We start from the raw sequence: 18,533 nt of genomic DNA on the forward strand, positions 1-18,533 counted from the left end.
AATCAAGAATCAAGCTCTTTTAGGTGGTGGACTAAACAAAATTGATGAACAGCATAAAAAGGTCAGTAGTTACAGATTATATTATAATCTTACTTTGAGTGGAATCTTTGTTTTTGTTTTCAAATACAGTTTTCACTTTTTTTATTAACTCAAACATATTAGTTTGGAAATTTTACTTTCATCTTTTATCGATTCTTCATTATATTTAATTGATTCATTTGGCCTAGAAATGAAAAAGAATTTTGAGGTTTTCAAGAAATGAGGGATTTTAATGTTATTTGGGACATTTTTGATGATTTTAACCATTTTTTAATTAGTACCAAAACCACATTGGTTCTGAAATACTAATTTATTGTGGATTATTATGCTTGATTTTCAACCATTTTTTCATGTGTCCAATTTTCAGTGATCTAAAGATATTTAGGTTCTTCGAAGGTATACAGAGTGTCAATTTTAAAACTTGCAATCGACGATATCTCTAGAACTGAAAGTTATCTAGAATCACTCAAAACCGTTTCGGTGGTCTAGGGGGTATCAAAATGACATGGTAAGTGACGCACCTCCCCCACCCTTGAAGCCGCAGCCACCTTAAGTTGAAAATCTTAAATGGCACTACCCTACTTGTGATACATCGTTGAAAAGTTCATAACAAGTGCTTTTCAAAAATGTCATACAAGGCCCTATTTAGTAAAGCCGTTTTTCCAATTCTTCAGAAACAAAGACTCTAAATTTTCATTTTTTTTTGTTATTTCAAGGGAGGGTGGAGATGCGTCACTAACCATTTCATTTAGGCTCCCCCTAGGAACCACCAAAACGGTTCTGAGTGATTCTCAATAACTTTTTCAGTTACTCGATATTGCCGATTGCAAGTTTTAAAATTGACACAGTGTATAAAAACAAGTGGTTTTTGCACTATTCAAACTCCATTGCGTTTCTTGAATACAGAATGTTCCGTTTTTATTATTACAAATTTAAACAGGTGATAGAATATTCAATTTTAAGACAAAAGTTTCCTATGAACATGTATCAAAAAATGTTATGTAAGCGAGCTACACCCCCTGAAAGAGATGCGTTTTTTAATGGGGTTTTCCCATCACTACAGAAAAGTACAAACGTTGGTACAGCTGATAACATTTAAACACCTGAACGAATTCAAAGATCAGTTGTCAAAAGGTTTAATCACGGACGTCTTAAACGGTTAAACAAATTTAATTTTTAATTTTTTATCTTCTTTATGGTCTGTAACACATATTGTAAACTGATTATACTTAAATTTGTAGCAATAAAAACGGAACACCTGTACAGAATGAATCAAAAGGAGCGCATAAAATTCTTAATTTTATGATCATTATTTAAAAAAAATCCTCTAACAGGTCGATTTAATTTTTGTAAATGATACATTTTCATTATACCATTATTTATAACGTAATTTTTTTTAAGTAACGTTGTTATGACAATCAACATTTTTGTTTACTGTTTTTGGTAATATACATGGTGATTTAGAGCCTGACGATCTGGCGATGCAACCCAAAAAACAAATTTCATTTACGTCTTGATCTAATTTTAATTACGATTTGCATTTGCAATCCAAGTTATCTCATATTGCTATGACAGTGCTTTGACAAGCAATTTATGATTTATGCCTACCTTTAATGTTTCATTCGTTCATACATTTTTATTGGGTTTACACCAAAAAGACTTCTCTAATTTCTCTATCATTCCGTGAGAACTGAATGGCCCAATGATCGTTCTCTGCACTGATGTCAGACTGACATAAGATGATAACTTGGATTTAGTGTGCAAATCCTAATTTAAATTGGATCTAAGGCGTAAATGAAATTTGTTTTTTGGGTTGCATCGCCAGATCGTCAGGCTCATTATCTTATCTGAATCGCCCTGTATTTTTTTAAAAATATAGAAAAATTACCAAAAACGGTCAACAAAATTGTTGGTTGCTATTTAAAAAAAATAATTAATTACTCAAAATCCACTGACGTCATAAATGTTACAATACATAAAATCGGCCTGTTTAAAATTTTTTTTGAAAAATTGTGCGTTACTTTTGATTCATCCTGTATACTAAACCTAATGCTAGTTTTTCAAGTTCCCACTCAATATTCATTTTCACTACCCAGTGTCCTGTGACAGCTATTATTCGTACTTACACTTGAATGCAAATTGTCAAAAATAGAATTGTCAAATTTTTCAGAGATTTACATAGTGTAAAAAAGGTTGTTCCTAAAAAGGTTAAAAAACTATCAAAAGAAATGTCCTATTTGGTGGTCTTGCCAGTGCAGTGTCATAGTCAGTGTTAAAAACGAAATGGAAAAATTTGATAGAAATTTGAAAGATGCCTGACAATTTTGAAATTGTGAATTGTGACAAAGACAACGTCAAAAAACTGGCATTTATTAACAGGCCAAATTACATTATAAAAAAACCGATTTGCGTTTTTTTGGCACTCAAGTGTACTATCGAATTTATAAAAAACTAGTACAGCAAAACATCATACTTATGTCAACTTTTCAAAAATTTTGTAGTGTAACGTTTCTATGTACTTTATGTTAACCTATTTACGTCTGTGGTGGTTGGTCTACCTAATATTTGGAATTTAGCGTCTTTTTTAAAACATACTTAAGAACATTGTTTTAAAAACTTAAAAGTATAAAACTACAAAATATTAACGAATAAATTTTATTGAAAAGAAAAAAAAAATCAGTTAATATTTTGTCATTTCCCCATTTACTTCAATTACTTTTAACAATCTTTTGGGCATTGATGACACCAATTGTCTCGTAAATTCTCGTTCTCCCAGAAGTCATCTGGACGCGTTACATATTCTAGAGCAAACCAAATTTTGTTAGCAGCATAACGATTTCTTATCACAGATTCGCGAACTCTACGTTGAGCTGTAACGTAGGATCCTGGAAATTCTGAATCCTGTACAGTCCTAACCACTGTCTCAAATGGATTAATTGTGAGAAAACCAATTAGTTCATTGTCTTGATTAGCAGTTGAAATTTTCCTTCGACCTGATCCCTTTCGTCTACTGATCGTTCCGTTTGCTCTATTACTTTCCTTATCCTATAGGGAAAGTATTGTAATCGGCTGAAATTTGACCTACCTATATTTTTACATTTCTGGACGAATTATAGGTTCAAGACACCAAAAGAGTTGGTTTGGGCCATTGGGTCGTGTTTGTGTCTCTGTGTGTCTTTAAACAGCATATTTCGAGAACGATAAGAGCTAGAAACTCGTAATTTAGTATGTAAGTTACTTGTATGAAGGGGTTCATGGGTATAAAAAATATGTACAATCATGAAATCTACCTTATTAAACAAGAAAATGTGATAAAATAAAAATAATAATGGGTACCAAACTAAAAAATTGCACCCCAGACTCGAACCCGCGACAACTATTTCGCGTGTAATCCGGCAGGTGGCACTAACGCAAACGTTAGGTTTGCTACTCGGATTTCCAATACTAAATTATTGTCGTAAGGATGTTTTCCAAATAAGTAAGATAAGGAAAGTTGTGTGATGTTCACACCAGATTTTTTTTTCTTGGCGAGCAAAACTGTACTTCTATTTACACCAATTTCAGTGGCAATTGCTATTATGCTTGCTCCATCATGTAAACGAGCATTTATAATCGCTTTTTGAAAAGTTACCTGAGGCATTATAAATTAAATGCTACATCGAAACTTGACGCGGTGATAATTCAAATTTAAATTGTTATAGGGTCGGTTTCTGAAACGATTTATCGTTATTAAATTTTATCGGTTCCATAATTGCTATAGAAACACCAATCAGATCAGCGCTACCTTAGTAACTATCGAATCTAATCTAATAAAAAACCAGGTAAGTTTATATTTGACATTTCTATGTAACCCAATTTACACCAATAAAATTTTGCTGTACTAGTTTTTTATGAATGCGATAGTAGCTCTATTAGAAGAGCCCTAAATTTAAGCACACAGAACACTAAATAATGAAGGAACAAATTTTAGTTTTCAGCTATTAGACACATGAGATAAATTAAATTAATTAAGTTTTAAACATTTTAGGGAAAACTAACAGCACGCGAGCGCCTTGATATATTTCTTGATGATAACAGTTTTGTAGAATACGATTTGTTTGTAGAACACACTTGTACAAATTTTGGAATGGATAAACAAAAAGTAACATAACTAGGCAAAAATGTAGCAGTGGTAGACATTAATTAACATAGTTTCCAGGTGATTCTGTAGTTACAGGTCACGGTTTGGTTAATGGACGGCCAGTGTACGTATTTAGTCAAGACTTTACAGTTTTTGGTGGAAGTCTTTCGAGTGTTCATGCGAAAAAAATTTGTAAAATGATGGATAAAGCGATAATCAACGGTGCTCCTATTATTGGACTAAATGACTGCGGTGGCGCCCGTATACAAGAGGGCGTGGAATCATTAGTTGGATATGCTGATATATTTCAGAGAAATGTTTTGGCTTCTGGAGTTGTTCCCCAGGTTAATTAATATAAATTAATGAAGAAATTAACTTCTACTCCAACCTAGATACGTTTAACTCCTATAAAAAATTGAAAAGTTTATGTAATAGTTTTCGGATAGGTACTTAATTATTTACGGTTTTAGATATCACTAATTATGGGTCCCTGCGCAGGAGGAGCTGTTTACTCACCTGCACTTACAGATTTTGTATTTATGATAGAAGATACATCGTTTCTTTTTGTTACAGGGCCTGATGTCATCAAAGTAAAATTGAATTAATCCATTGTTTTATATACTTTCACGAGCATTTCTAGTCAGTTAATAATGAAGATATCACTAGGGAGGAATTAGGTGGTGCTAGAACACATACCACAATATCGGGAAATGCACATAGATCATTTAAAAATGATATTGACGCTCTCCTACAGTTAAGACATTTTTTGGGTTATTTACCACAGTCATGTAATCATCCTGCACCTATTAGGATTTGTGATGATCCTTGGTTAGTATTATTCTTTTTTATAGAAAAGCAACAGAAAATGGCTTACCTACAATAACCAGTTCTCCAGTCGTTAAATGAAAAATTTATGCTCTAGAAAAAGTATAAGGGTGAGTCATAATTAAATATTTTTTTTTCGTGATACTTGATTGTTATTTGATCATATCCATACTGTCTCCATGCTTGTTATGGCAACGATAACAACCTAGGCCGTTAAAATTTAACAGACGTTGTTACGCATGTTGCTATACAGGCTGTTCCGTTTTTATTGTTACATATTTAAACAGGTTATAGAATATTCAATTTTAAGATAAAAGTTTCCTATCAACATGTATCGAAAAATTTTATATAAGGGAGCTACATCCCCTGAAAGAGGTGCACCTATTAATGGATTTTTTCCAATATTTTAGAAAGCATTGTAGATAAAATTACAAAATTTGGTACAACTGAAAATCTTTATAGGGTAAAAAGTACCCTAACTATTTTGGCTGTTGGTTCCTGCCACTATCAGCCACAAAATTCTGCATCGCAAAATTGCGTTTTTTCGATACAGCTTACCGTTTTTGAGTAAAATCAGTTTACAATACAGGGTCAGTCACAGGAAAATTACTTTGAAAATTAATTAGTTTTCAACCAAAAATACCTTTAGCTAACTGGGTATAATATTTTATTTAAATTAATTTAGTAATCAATGTGAGCTGGATGAAAATGAGTGAAGTCGTCAAAATGACAAGTAATTGTCTACTGCTTCAAGGACTCTAATTTAATTTTCTGGGCCAGAAGCAGTCCTCTGACGGGGTCTTTCATTGGGGACCAATCTTGTTGTAACTTGGCTTCCAGATTTCTAAATGTTTCAGGAACCGGATGCATTCGATTTTGATACCTCTCCAAGTCTCCAAGTACAGAGCTGCTGTCGGAGGAGCATTTTTCTTGCATTCTCCATGGATTAAAAGCATGCCCACTTTCTCGTTATTTGTGTAATAACAGGGTTGATCAGCAGGCATAGGCAAATATGTTAATGAAAAACATACAACCAAGAGACGGCGCCACTTGCTTTTATTTACAGATTTCTGTAAATTACCACAAACAGTAGTAAACAGAAACTACTAGTACCATCTCTTGGTTGTATGTTTTGTTTTTACTTAAAAAAATACAGAATATAAAGCAATCTTTGGATATTTGACGCAAAATATCAAAAAACACTTTTCAATCAACTTTCACTAGTATTGTTCAAATAATTTCCCAGTTAATATTTCCCTTTCGTGTTCGAATTATTTGTTACATACTTTGTTCGTGGTACGCTCTTTTCATTGTGTGTTTAAATTTTGTTTGGTTTCGTTTTTTATTAGTATCTACTTTTAAGGTAGAATTATTCAAGTTTCAAGTTTAGAAATAGGTAACACTCTCCTAAAAGATATCCAGCAGCAATGCTCCTCAAGAGAATCTTGAAACTACTGGATAAGACTCCAGAAATTTGGGGACATCTGAACTGCCGTCAAAATTTGAACAGGTAAAAACAGAATTAGAAAGGAAAATTTTCGCTTTTGAATTGTGGTCTGTTTCTAGAACTAGAGGGGATATTAAGCTCTTTTACAGCTAATGTCATCACACTTGGACGATATTACAAGGGCTTTGCAATATAGGGTTAGACTCTGAGAAATTTTTATTGATTGATTCTAAAAACACGGTTGTAGAATTAGAAAAGAATCATTTTTTAGGTAACAAATAAATTTTGACTAAACGTCTCTCTAATAATGTGTCCTCCGCTGTGATTTTGACCGCAGTTCAAACAGAGATTCTGTTAGTCCGGATAGGCTAAAACACTTTGTACCGTAATTCGGTGGTATGTACCGAGAAATTTTTGCTCAACATTTGGAGGAATTGATAATGAGACAATGATCAATAATCTTATTCCAAAATAAAGTATAAGAAGTTCAAACAAAAAATTTACACGATAAAGTCTTCGCAACAGTTTTTTGGGCTAAAGAAGGACTTTTGCTATTAAGGTTTATACTACCTGAGACGATCATCTCAAAAGGAAACTATGCAAAATAGTTTAAAGTTTTGTGTGATTCTATCAACTTGAAAAGGCATGAAATCCACACGTCAGATGTACTGCTCTTTCACAAAAACCGACTGGAGCATATATTAGCAAATGTACAGGTCGCCATCTAAATCTGTAGTGCCCASCAGTATAACCATTTACTRTACAGTCCTAATCTATCTTCTTTCAGTTAAATTTTGTTGGAAATTATCTTAAACGGCAGGATTTTTTAAGAATGCAGGAGCCACCAGTCAAAAATGTAAAAATCAAATCCATTTACTTAGTAARTTTAGAGAATGCTATCATAACGTGTGGTACAATTTTGTTAAATGCATAAATAAACAATTTAAGTCCATTATATGTGCTTCTTTATGTCTTGATCATAACCAAAATATTATTACTAAACACATATACCTGATTTTGTTGAAAATTTTGGTTATTTGTGTTTAAATTGTAATAGGAAAATTAAAATTGAATGATAAAGTATTTAAATTTGCCGCCAATTTTAGTTCAACATACAAACAAGAGACGGCGCCAGGCTTGAAATTTTGACGACCGGAAAATTGTGTGTTACTTGATTTTCTATATTGAGTATATTCTATGGTGTAATAATACATTGTATTAACGAAAATTGACTGTTACTTTTTAAATGTCAAAATGAAAAAATATGCAAAGTATTCTTGGATTTAATTTTATAAATTTAAAAAATGAGGAAGCAAGACGTCTATGTGAATTGTATAATGGGCTGCTGTCCAAATTATTTCAGAAGTAACTCTTTTGTGACTGACTCTGTATGTGTTACAGACTATAAAGAGGATAAAAATTAAAAATTAAATTAGTTTTATCGTTTAAGACGCCCGTGATTAAAACGTGCGACAACTGATTTTTGAATTCATTCTGGTGTTTAAAGGTTATCAGCCGTACTAACTTTTGTAATTTTATCTATTCTGCAGTAGTGTCTCATTAAAAAACGCATCTCCTTCAGGTGGTGCAGCTCGCTTACATAACATTTTTTGAAACATGTTCATAAGAAACTTTTGTCTTAAAATTGAATATTCTATCATGTGTTTAAATTTGTAACCATAAAAACAAATCACTCTGTATAGAAAAGGCACATTCGAAAGGCTACTTGCGTCTATAGTCCGGTCAAAATAAACATTTTAAATAACTAAAATTCCGACAGAGCTAAATTTTGGTGGAGATATTGAGTACACCATTAGGAATAAAGTGTCAAAAGTCCCCATCGATCCCATGTGTGCTAAAAAAGTTATTCGGGGTCAAAGGTCGAAATTTGACGTTTTTTAGATTTTTTTCGAAAACGGTAAGTTTTATCAAAAAAGTAGCCCTGACAAAAAATATAGATCTTGAAATTATCTACAAAATGGTCCTTATACTTTTTTTCTAACAATCACCATTCCTGAGATATCGCGATTCTAAAAGTTGAAGGAGTCACGTTCTACATGGTATGCACATACAGAGTGCGTCAGAACTCCCGCTTCAAAGACAAATGCCATGTAGGGTAAGGTACCACAAACATAGAAAAAATTAAAAAAAAAATCTATCTATAAAAGTTTCAAAGTTATGAGAGTTTAAATTTTGCACTTTGACTCTATTTATTTCTGTAGGGAAAATAATTTTCCAAGTTTTTTTGCTACAGGCCATTAAAAGAAGAAACAAAAAAGCTGTGTCCTAAATTGTAACTCTGTTCAATGTTATTTGTGGCTTTTATTGGCAAAACTTTTGTACCTTTATTAGATAATTGTAAAAAAACATATACAAAATCATCAGTATTATTAAATAGACATAAAAAATAGTCAAATGTCAAAAAACAAATGTCAAATTTTTTTGACAGATAAAATTTTTTAAACATTTTTTTTATGTTCCTGGTATCTTATTTTACTTGAAATTTTTCTTCTACTTCATTAAACTTATAAATATCTCGATTCCATTAGAATTAAAAAGAATTTATTGGTAATACATACGGGTTGTTCAAAAAATCGCGCATTTCCTTGAAAGGGAGTAATTGGGTAGTCCCCAGAGTACTGAAAAAATGTTTAAAAAATTCTATCTGTCAAAAAATTTTGACATTTATTTTTTGACATTTGTCATTTTTTTATGTCTATTTAATAATAGTGATGACCTTGTATATGATTTTTTATAATTATTTGATAAAGGTACAAAAATTTTGTCAATAAAAGCTACAAATAATATTAAACAGAGTTACAACTTAGGATACAGCTTCTTTGTTTCCTTTTCCAATAACCTGTAGCAAAAAAACGTGGAAAATTATTTATCCTACAGAAATAAATAAGAGTCAAAGTGCAAAATGTAAACTCTCATAACTTCGAAATTTTTATAGATAGAATGTTTTTAATTTTTTTTTATGTTCCTGGTACCTTACCCTACATGGCATTTGTCTTTGGGGCGCGAGTTCTGGCGCACTCTGTATGTGCATATGATGTAGAACGTTACTCCTTCAACTTTTAAAATCGCGATATCTCAGGAATGGTGATTCTTGGAAAAAAAGTATAAAGACCATTTTGTAGATAATTTTAAGATCTATAATTTTCGTCTGAGCTACTTTTTTGATAAAACTTGCCGTTTTCGAAGAAAATCTAAAAAACGTCAAATATTGACTTTTGACCCCGAATAACTTTTTTAGCACACATGAGATCGATGAGGACTTTTGCCACTTTATTTCTAATGGTATACCCAAGGTCTCCACCAAAATTTAGCTCTGTCGGAATTTTCGTTATTTGACCACTATTTTTATGACTAATTTGACCGGACTACTAGTTTGCCATTACAATTCTGAATAATTTTTTTAAATTTTAAAAATAATGAACCCTAATATACCGAATAAGTATACTAACAAAATGCTCCCTTAAAAAGATACGGAGTGTTAAAAAAAAATATTTTTTTAAATATCTAAAATGCTTACCGACTTAGCAAGAATAAACAAAATGCTTACCGACGAGTTTGGGATAGAAACGAGTAAACACAACTTCTGTATCTTTTAAAGGGAGCCTTTTGTTACTAAGGTATATTAGACTTAATTGCTTATTTTGGCTTAAAAAAACTCTGACTAAAAATTTACACTTAATTATAACTCGCCCTGTATAGGTGTACTGATGCTGTGATTACTTTTTATGTCTCGCCTATTCGGTTTTCTTAGCAATCAATAGAATATGTCTCCAAGACGAGCAGAGCTGGAAAATTTTTAAATTTTTGATTTTTACATTCTGACAGTTGTGCTGATGATTTTATAAAATGTTTTGGATGACTTAATTATAAATTTGGGAGAAAATAATGATGACAGTGATCTTGGCATTAATTTTGAAGATTTGGATTAAATTTTATTTTCGATTTGTTTTTAATTGTGTTTGAGAAAATTAGTGTTAAAATTATACTTTTTAACTTCAAGTAATTTTATTATAAAAATCCGTTGGCAAATAACAGAGGTATTAGACCCGAAATTCTTACGTGGGACTCTCTGTATTAAATTTTACTCAACGTGGTACCTAAATTTAAAAAAAAAATGTTTTAGTGATTTAGATGTATTGGCCCTCGATTCAATAATCCCACTAGAACCTAGTGCCCCTTATGATATGTTAGACGTAATCCATTGCATAGTTGATGAAAGAGAATTTTTTGAAATAATGTCAAATTATGCTAAAAATATTGTGGTTGGTTTTGCGCGAATGAACGGCAGACCTGTGGGCTTTGTTGGAAATCAACCAAAAGTCGCCGCTGGTAAATTCCAATTACATATTGCAGCACAACTCTAATAAACAACTTCAGGTTGTTTGGATATTAACGCATCTATAAAAGCAGCCAGATTTGTGCGTTTCTGTGATGCATTCAATCTACCTATTATTACTTTAGTTGATGTCCCAGGCTTTCTACCAGGAATTTATCAGGAACATTCAGGAGTTATAAGACACGGAGCGAAGTTATTATATGCCTATGCTGAAGCCACAGTTCCCAAACTTACCGTAATTGTTAGAAAAGTTTGTAAAAAACAATGTTATCAAAATTATGCTTTTACTACATTAAATTCTTGTTAGGGTTACGGTGGAGCGTATGATGTTATGTCATCTAAGCATCTGAGAGGAGATGTTAATTATGCTTGGCCATCCGCTGAAATAGCTGTAATGGGAGCTAAGGGTGCAGTATCAATTTTACACAGAAATGAAAGGGATGTTACAACATACGTGAATGAATATACAGAAATGTTAACAGTCCTCTACCTGCTGCCCAAAAAGGTACGCAACCACTTTGAAAACTGATTAAAATCTAAGGTCTTTTCAAGTTAGAGCACGTTGTTTTAGGAAATAGGGTCGACGTTTCGCCCATTTTTGTAAGGGGGGCATCTTCAGGACAACTCAACATGTCAACCACGCCATGTGACCCAAATTTGGTCGACCCTAATTCCTAAAAGAACTAACTAAGCGAAAGCTTACAAATTCTTTTATCACTTTAAAAAACCATTGTAACTGAGTATCATAAATGGACAGTATTTGTTAAAATTTATTTGTACAGGGTGATATAATGTATGGAACCAAGAAGTTTTTTTTTAATCATTTGCCTTCAGACAAAAATAATTAATATAAATTAAAGTAAATGTTATCGTATTTTGAAAACGAATTTTTGTTTTGTTTTTCAGTTTTGCGATTTTTTTTAATTGCAGTCATGTATTTTTTTTAAATTAAATACCGCGCGATCAAAAAAAATTAGAGTAGGCGGTGATTAAAGTCCTTCAGATGGCAATCCTAATTTTTGACATCAAATGTCAGCGGAAATTTTGACAAGTTTGCGTTTTATTCCTTTTGAGTGAAACAATGTTCACTTTAGAGCAGAAATTTTTTATTGCTGTACAAGAGGAAAACGGTTGATGGTCATTTTCACTTTCAGTTTGTGTGAAAAATTTCCAGCCCAGATTCCCAGCCAATGTGTTGCCAACTGTACAATTTAATCGACACCTATTCTAATTTATTTTTTATTTGATCGCACGGTACCTATAAAGTATATAATTTTAATTCTTAGATCATAACCTTCATGAGAAAAATGGTTTTATAGTAGGTTGCCATTAAAAAAACAGTTTTTTTAAAGAACTCAAAAACAAACAAAAACTTCGAAAATTTTTATTCTTGACAGAACATCACATTTTTATAGTACCTTTTCATTCAATTAGTTTTTCCAAAAAATAAATAGTTTAAAGGCGATGTTGCCATTTTTTTATAGGTTTGAAAAAAATCAGTGGTCTAAATCAGACCGCTCTAAAAGCAGATTGAACATTTTTTCTTCGACTGTACAAATCTACAAATTTATTACATATCTACTGCTCAACTTTCATCCTACTTATGCTTATGTTGTCTGTAAACTGATATTTTTCAGGCTTTATCGATGACATTATTGAGCCACGGACAACTAGATGGCGACTTTGCAGAGACTTGGAAGTGCATGAAACAAAAAAATTACTTAACCCTCCCAAAAAACACGGCAATATGCCTCTGTAGTAATTTTTTTATAAACCATTGTCAATGTTAGAATTCCCTCAAAGACCACCCTAAAATCTTTGATTTCAAAATTCGGAACACCTATAGGTACAGAGTGTCCCGCTTTTATTGTTACAAATTTAGACAGGTGATAGAATACTCAATTTTCAGATAAAATCATGTAAGAATAAAACCCACCTGAGGATGACCACTTTGTGGTTGAAACACGTCGTGATAGAAATAAAAGTTTGGTGTGTCGGGTTAAGTTGTGTTTATGTTCATAGTTTATTTATGTTTAAAAATGTGTTCTTAAACGTTTTGTTAATAAATGGAACCAATAAATGCAATGTTAAAAAGTGATTATTTCTATTTTGCGTCTGAAAGAAAGCTTATTTTGATACCAAAACCGATGTTTTAATGAGCCATTTCAACACCGATTCGGGTGCTGAAATAGACTAGTAGGTACATATCTTACGTGATAGCTCCAACGCTCATCTTAACCCGTCTGAAAATTCATTAACCATCTCTCTCGCGCAAAATAGCAATTGGTTTTGGAGAGGGGACACCACGCAGCAAAAAATATCACACTTTAGAAAATAAGCGATTATGAAAAATGAAAATTCAATCCAACCTTTTAGCCCAGTCAACTTAGACAAAAATAGGGCAATCGGTGGAAAAAAATCCTAGTTGGAATTTTTTTTAAACGCTTTCTTTACACTTGGGTAGACATATATCAAACGTCCCCGAGGATAGAGGCCGAGCTCGAGGAAGGGGAGGGGGCTAAAAGTGTCTTTTTTTGGGTTTTTGCTTATATCTCGGAAACTATCACTTCTATCGGTTTTTACCTTCTTATCAAAATTAAAGCTTACAAAATTTTCTACAAAAATGGTTCTTTGCATTTTTGTTGTATAACTAACCGTAAGCTCGTTATAGAGCTGACAAAAAACATCATTTAAATTTCGCATGGGCTATGTTTATAAAATGTGTTTAACAACGTAAACTAGTAACCGTCTCTACGAAAACGATTCACAAACAACCTTTGATAATTTTATTGTGTAAATTCACATTTTTTCAATGCTCATAAAAGATCGTAAATGGACAGGATATTCTGTTTCATCAGAATTGGAACATAAAAGAGGAGTTTATCATTAACTTTGCGGTATACTAAACCGTTTCTGAGCTCAAATTTTTTATTCTCTCTCACTTCCAATTCTGACTTCAAAGCTTTTATAACTGGATCTAAATTTTGTGCTATAGTAAGATTCTGCTCACATCACGGGAGTGCTCAGCACGTCAACGTGCTGCATTCGTTTACCGGCACGATGTTCAATCGTGTAATCATGCTTTTCGAGAACAACTGATACCAGGGTTGATATTATTTTATTCAAAGCCATTTTAACTGCGTCACTATCAGTTACCACCTTAAAACTCAACCCGTGCAAGTACACATGAAATTTCTCAACTGGATTCAGACTCGGTAGTGCGCTTACTCAAGTAACGAACAGGCCTAAACTTACCATCATCCTGTTTCTGTAAAAGTATCGCACCAAAATCTTTCGAACTAGCGTCGCAGTGAACATCTGTTTCCAGCAAAGGAGAATACTAAATAGTGAGAAGAGGTGCATCAACTAGAAAATCCTTCAAAGTTTCGAAAGCCATAAGCTCATCATCACCAAATTTAAACGCAGCATTTTTTCTAATCAAGTCATACAACACTCTTGCTTTTATAGAAAAAGATGGAATGAAACGTCTAAAGTAATTCGCTAGACCCAAGAATCTTTGAATGTCCTTCGTACAGGTGGGAACGGGAAAATTTTTAACACACTCTACGTTTTCAGGATTCGGCTGGATACCTTTTTCGTTTACTAAATAACCCAAGTAAACAGTTTCAGAGTTTAAGAACGTGCATTTATCTAACCGAAATTCCAATTTGTGTCTAGCAGCAATATTAAAAACTTCACGGAGAATCGAAAGGTGTTGAGCCAAATCCTCGGTTGCAATCATTATATCGTCAAGATATACAAGAATTTTATGACTATTAATTAAATCCGAGAACACTTCATGAATATATCAGTTTAACATGTAAAGGCAAATAGGGATTGACATTCAAATCAATTTTAGCATCGTCTAAATCATCGTCAATATTGATGTGAAGTATTTCGTTTGAATCTAATGGTTCAGAACTCTGAACGTAATCGACCTGAACTGTTTTAGGGAATGAAACTTTTCAATTTTGACAAGAAATAAAGTCTCTACCAAGTATAGCGCTGAAGGTCATAGTATTGTCAGGTACTACGTAAAATTTTACAGAGTCATTAACAGAATTTACAGTGTTAAATATGCCAAGGATAGTCAATGTAGATCCGTTAATACCAGAAAATTCTTCATTGTTATGAGTCCGGGTCATAATTAATATTTGCTATATAACGAGACTTGATCAAACTAATAGAGCTTCCCGTATCAACAAGACAGTTTAAATGGTAATTACAAATAGTATCATACTCGTCTTTAGTCGTAAGGTCTACCGAAATTCTAAGGGTGCTGCCGTCGATGATTCAATAACGTTGGTGGTGAAATCTGCTTGAGCCTGGACGGTGGTGTGCTTCCTTCCTGCTGCAACAGAACAGTCTCGTACTCTGTGATCTCCTCGTCCACACTCAAAGCATGTTCCAGGTGCTCTTCTTGGCTTACGGCATTCACTAGCTCTGTGCCCTGCAATATTGCCGTTGAAACAACGTACTTGTGACCCCCACATCACCCTGTCACTGCTGCCACTGACGCCTCCTGCTGACGTCGATGCCATCGTCTGACTTGGGAAGAACTTGAGTGCTGCCCCCCAAATTTGCACCCGCTTGCCTCTCAGTACCCGAAATTTCATTCATCACTTTCATAAACTCTGACAAGGAAGTAAATCTTGACATTTTTACCTGTGTTTGAAGAATGCAATTATCCAAACCATCGATCATATATTTCAAAATTTCTGGCTCACACAACTGCAGCTGATTACCTAACAAAAGCTTGTCCTCATAATATTCCAAGAATTTCTCATTTCTTCTCCACTTCCGGGTTTCAGATCTGTTCATATAACATAACCGGTTTTCTCTGTTCCCAAAAGTCGAAATCATCTTGGCCTTTAATTCGATAAAGCTTAAATCCAAATGCTCAGGTCTCGAGTCGAACCATTTCTTTGCAAATCCTGAGAGTTTGTTAATCGCAGCCAACAGTAATTCGTTGTCATTCAGACCATAATTCCTCTTAAAAGTCGTAATGCGATTGAACCATAACATCAAATCTACTCCTTCAGTTCCAGCAAACTGTTCTTACAGTATTATATCTTCGACCCTTAAGGAAGCACCTTCTCCCGCTGCTTCGTCGCGGCCCTCGTCATTCTTTTCACCTTTACACGTGGTTTTTGTTCACAACTTATCAAATCCAGAAAAATACTCTTCTGATCAAATTCTTCGGTTGACGCCAAACCTTAAGTTGTAGTCGAGGGTGGGCCGATTTAAATAAAACACAAATTAATGAAATGACAAGCACGCCAAGCTTCTACTTCTTTATTCGCCATCTTTCTACTCTCTTGTTTCTACTCTGGTTGACACTTGACACGCAAATTTCAAAATAACATACACATGCTTTCAAAACTTTCGCGTACACATTCAAAATCAAGTAACAAAAATTTTGCAAAATTTTAGCTGAGTGAATGGGTAATATTGAAATTAGGTTAAAGATGACATTGACAGCATTTAAAAAAAATGTGATCGATCCCTCATCCTGGACCCAAATTCCTGTTTTATTATGTTAGTTTATACATAATAATTGCAGATATAAACCAAAAATCTTTACAAAACAAATAATTCGGCAGTAATTAGTGTTTGAATGTAACAGAAATTTATTAATTAAAACAAAACAAAAATATAAATACAAACATTAAAAAAGGTTTTATCTAGTCATATTGAAACAGTTTTCCCTTAAATTATCCAAAAAGGGTACATCTTTCTCCACGTTTGAAATTTTGAGTCTTCCCGAAGACGGCCTTTTAGTGAGGGTCCAGTGTTTCTTTTCTCGTAGAAGATTGGTTTTATCTGGCCCATAATGAGTAGCAACCCTTCTAATACATAGTGCACCCATCGTCTAATTTGGGAAGGATGAAAACTTTTTCTTTTTCTGTCAGTCGAGGCATTTTGACTTTTCATACTTAAATGTCAGAGCTGATTAATTACCGTCGTCTGCGTTGATTGACAGTAAATACTGTCAATCAACGCAGACGACGTTAATTACAATCCGCATTTAATACACCGAAAAATAGGTGTACGCGAAAGTTTTGAAAGCAAGTGTACATTCAGCTACAAATTTAATTTTAGTGACGGACTTTCTTCACTATTTATTTTCAAATGTGAAAATAAGAATTATTTTTATTTTCCACAGCCGCCACATAAATTATTCCACATAAATAAATAAAATAAATGTCACCAACCGTCGCAAAATTCCTAGATTTAAAATTTTTCTCTTTTAATTTATAAAATGATATAAAGCGGCAAAATGGAAAAATATGTAGTATAAAACACTCATTGCAGAAGGTTCTTCAAACACTCATTTGTTCCTAGCTCACTGAAGAAAGCAAATAACTAAACTGCTCCACAAAAGTTAAAAAAGTCGCATTATTTTTACTAAAAACTCATTTTATTTTTCTAAGCATTGTGAAATCCAGCAAAAACAAAGAAGTAAAAAGATATCTGCCTTTATCTCACTTTTAATTAATTACTATTTTGTCTTAAAAATTTATTAATTTAATTATTTATTGTAATTATTGCAAACTTTTTTAACTTTTGTGAAGGAGTATACTTGCTAGCTGACCAGTGCAGCTTTAGTTATAAGTATAAAATTAAACGTTTCTTGTTTAAACAATTAGTTTTTGAAATAACAGACCACAATAAAACCTTTGTTTACAAAAGTTATTATTATCTAATAATAATTACAACTACTTACATTTTATAGAATTTCTATCAAAAAAATTTCATCAAAGTTGCCATTTTACCAAATAAATTGCAAAACTTAAAAGCAAAACAAAATCTTATTTTCAAAACACAATTATATATTTTATTGCACTTAAATTTTTATCATTTATAACTTTGTAAAAGTAAATAGTTAAAAAAAACCGCTTGGTTAAATACTTTTCTAAACTGAACTGGTGCGCTGTAATTTTTTACTTAATTTCAAGTAGCTATCTTCACGAAGCTGTCAAAAATTTAACTTTTAATGTAACCTAAAAAAGTAACGACCACGTTTTGATTTAATTTGCTAATCGTTGGTGATATAGGGGTGTTGGCCAATGCCTAAATAACACTGTTGAGTATTAGAAGAAGAAGATAATTTTCTGAAAATTTTTTCAAGACCACGATGGAATATAATTTTAACAAAAGCGTCGATTTTGTTTATAACAATAAGAATGTTAAACAGGAAATTTTAAGTAGTGGTGAGAAAAAGAAGAAGAAGAAGAAAGAAGAACTCGATTTTGGTTTTGTAGATGACACTATTTCATCTAAAAAATTCAAGAAGAAAAACCATACTTTTCATCAACACGAGAAAAGTAGTGACAAATCAGAACTCTCAACCGACTTATTTGAAAATAAGAAGAAGGAAAAGAAGAAAAATGAACATAATACATCAATTGTAACCTCTTCTGAAAAACATTCAGCTGATGAAAAACTTACAGGTAAGAAGAAAAAGGAAAAAGTGTATGATGAGCCTTTAGAGATTAAACAGGAAATTCTAAGTAGTGATGAGAAAAAGAAAGAACTCGATTTTGGTTTGGAAGGTGAGGAGATTACTCCATCTAAAAAATTCAAGAAAAAAAACTATGACTTTGATAAACACAAGAAAAGAAGTGACAAATCAGAACTCTCAACCGTCTTATTTGAAAATAAGAAGGAAAAGAAGAAAAAAGAACATAATACATCATTTGTAACCTCTTCTGAAGAACATTCAGCTGATGAAAAACTTAAAG

General features: G+C 32.6%; 2 protein-coding genes and 1 long non-coding RNA gene across 5 annotated transcripts in view; all 3 read left to right on the forward strand.

Annotated features, from left to right (window-relative positions):
- Positions 1-12,634, forward strand: part of LOC123012524 (propionyl-CoA carboxylase beta chain, mitochondrial-like) — a 13,851-nt gene extending 1,217 nt beyond the window's left edge. Inside the window, 9 exon segments of the mRNA XM_044410519.1 lie at positions 4,067-4,180; positions 4,231-4,503; positions 4,630-4,749; positions 4,800-4,987; positions 10,576-10,781; positions 10,830-11,038; positions 11,096-11,261; positions 11,264-11,293; positions 12,426-12,634. Of these exon segments, the coding sequence (XP_044266454.1) occupies positions 4,067-4,180; positions 4,231-4,503; positions 4,630-4,749; positions 4,800-4,987; positions 10,576-10,781; positions 10,830-11,038; positions 11,096-11,261; positions 11,264-11,293; positions 12,426-12,547 (1,428 nt within the window). The 3' untranslated portion in view covers positions 12,548-12,634.
- LOC123012525 lies at positions 5,553-8,202 on the forward strand. Of its 3 annotated transcripts, none has more exons than XR_006413219.1 (3): positions 5,553-6,628; positions 6,679-7,163; positions 7,219-8,202. It is a non-coding gene; the product is annotated as an uncharacterized LOC123012525 (long non-coding RNA). The 3 variants fall into 3 exon arrangements; XR_006413221.1 differs by having other exon boundaries at positions 6,679-6,702; positions 6,769-8,202; XR_006413220.1 differs by having other exon boundaries at positions 5,553-6,494; positions 6,551-6,628; positions 6,679-8,202.
- Positions 12,635-17,926: 5,292 nt separating the features above from the next.
- The window catches only part of LOC123013879 (uncharacterized protein DDB_G0283697-like), a 4,133-nt gene continuing 3,526 nt past the window's right edge, over positions 17,927-18,533 (forward strand). The window contains exon 1 of the mRNA XM_044412733.1: positions 17,927-18,490. Coding sequence (XP_044268668.1) covers positions 17,927-18,490 — 564 coding nt within the window. The remainder of the gene's footprint in view (positions 18,491-18,533) is intronic.

Source organism: Tribolium madens, unplaced genomic scaffold (genome assembly GCF_015345945.1).
Source record: "Tribolium madens isolate multiple individuals breed KSU strain unplaced genomic scaffold, Tmad_KSU_1.1 Scaffold_96;HRSCAF=242;Tcas5.2_LG5, whole genome shotgun sequence".
Taxonomy (NCBI): Eukaryota; Metazoa; Arthropoda; class Insecta; order Coleoptera; family Tenebrionidae; genus Tribolium; species Tribolium madens.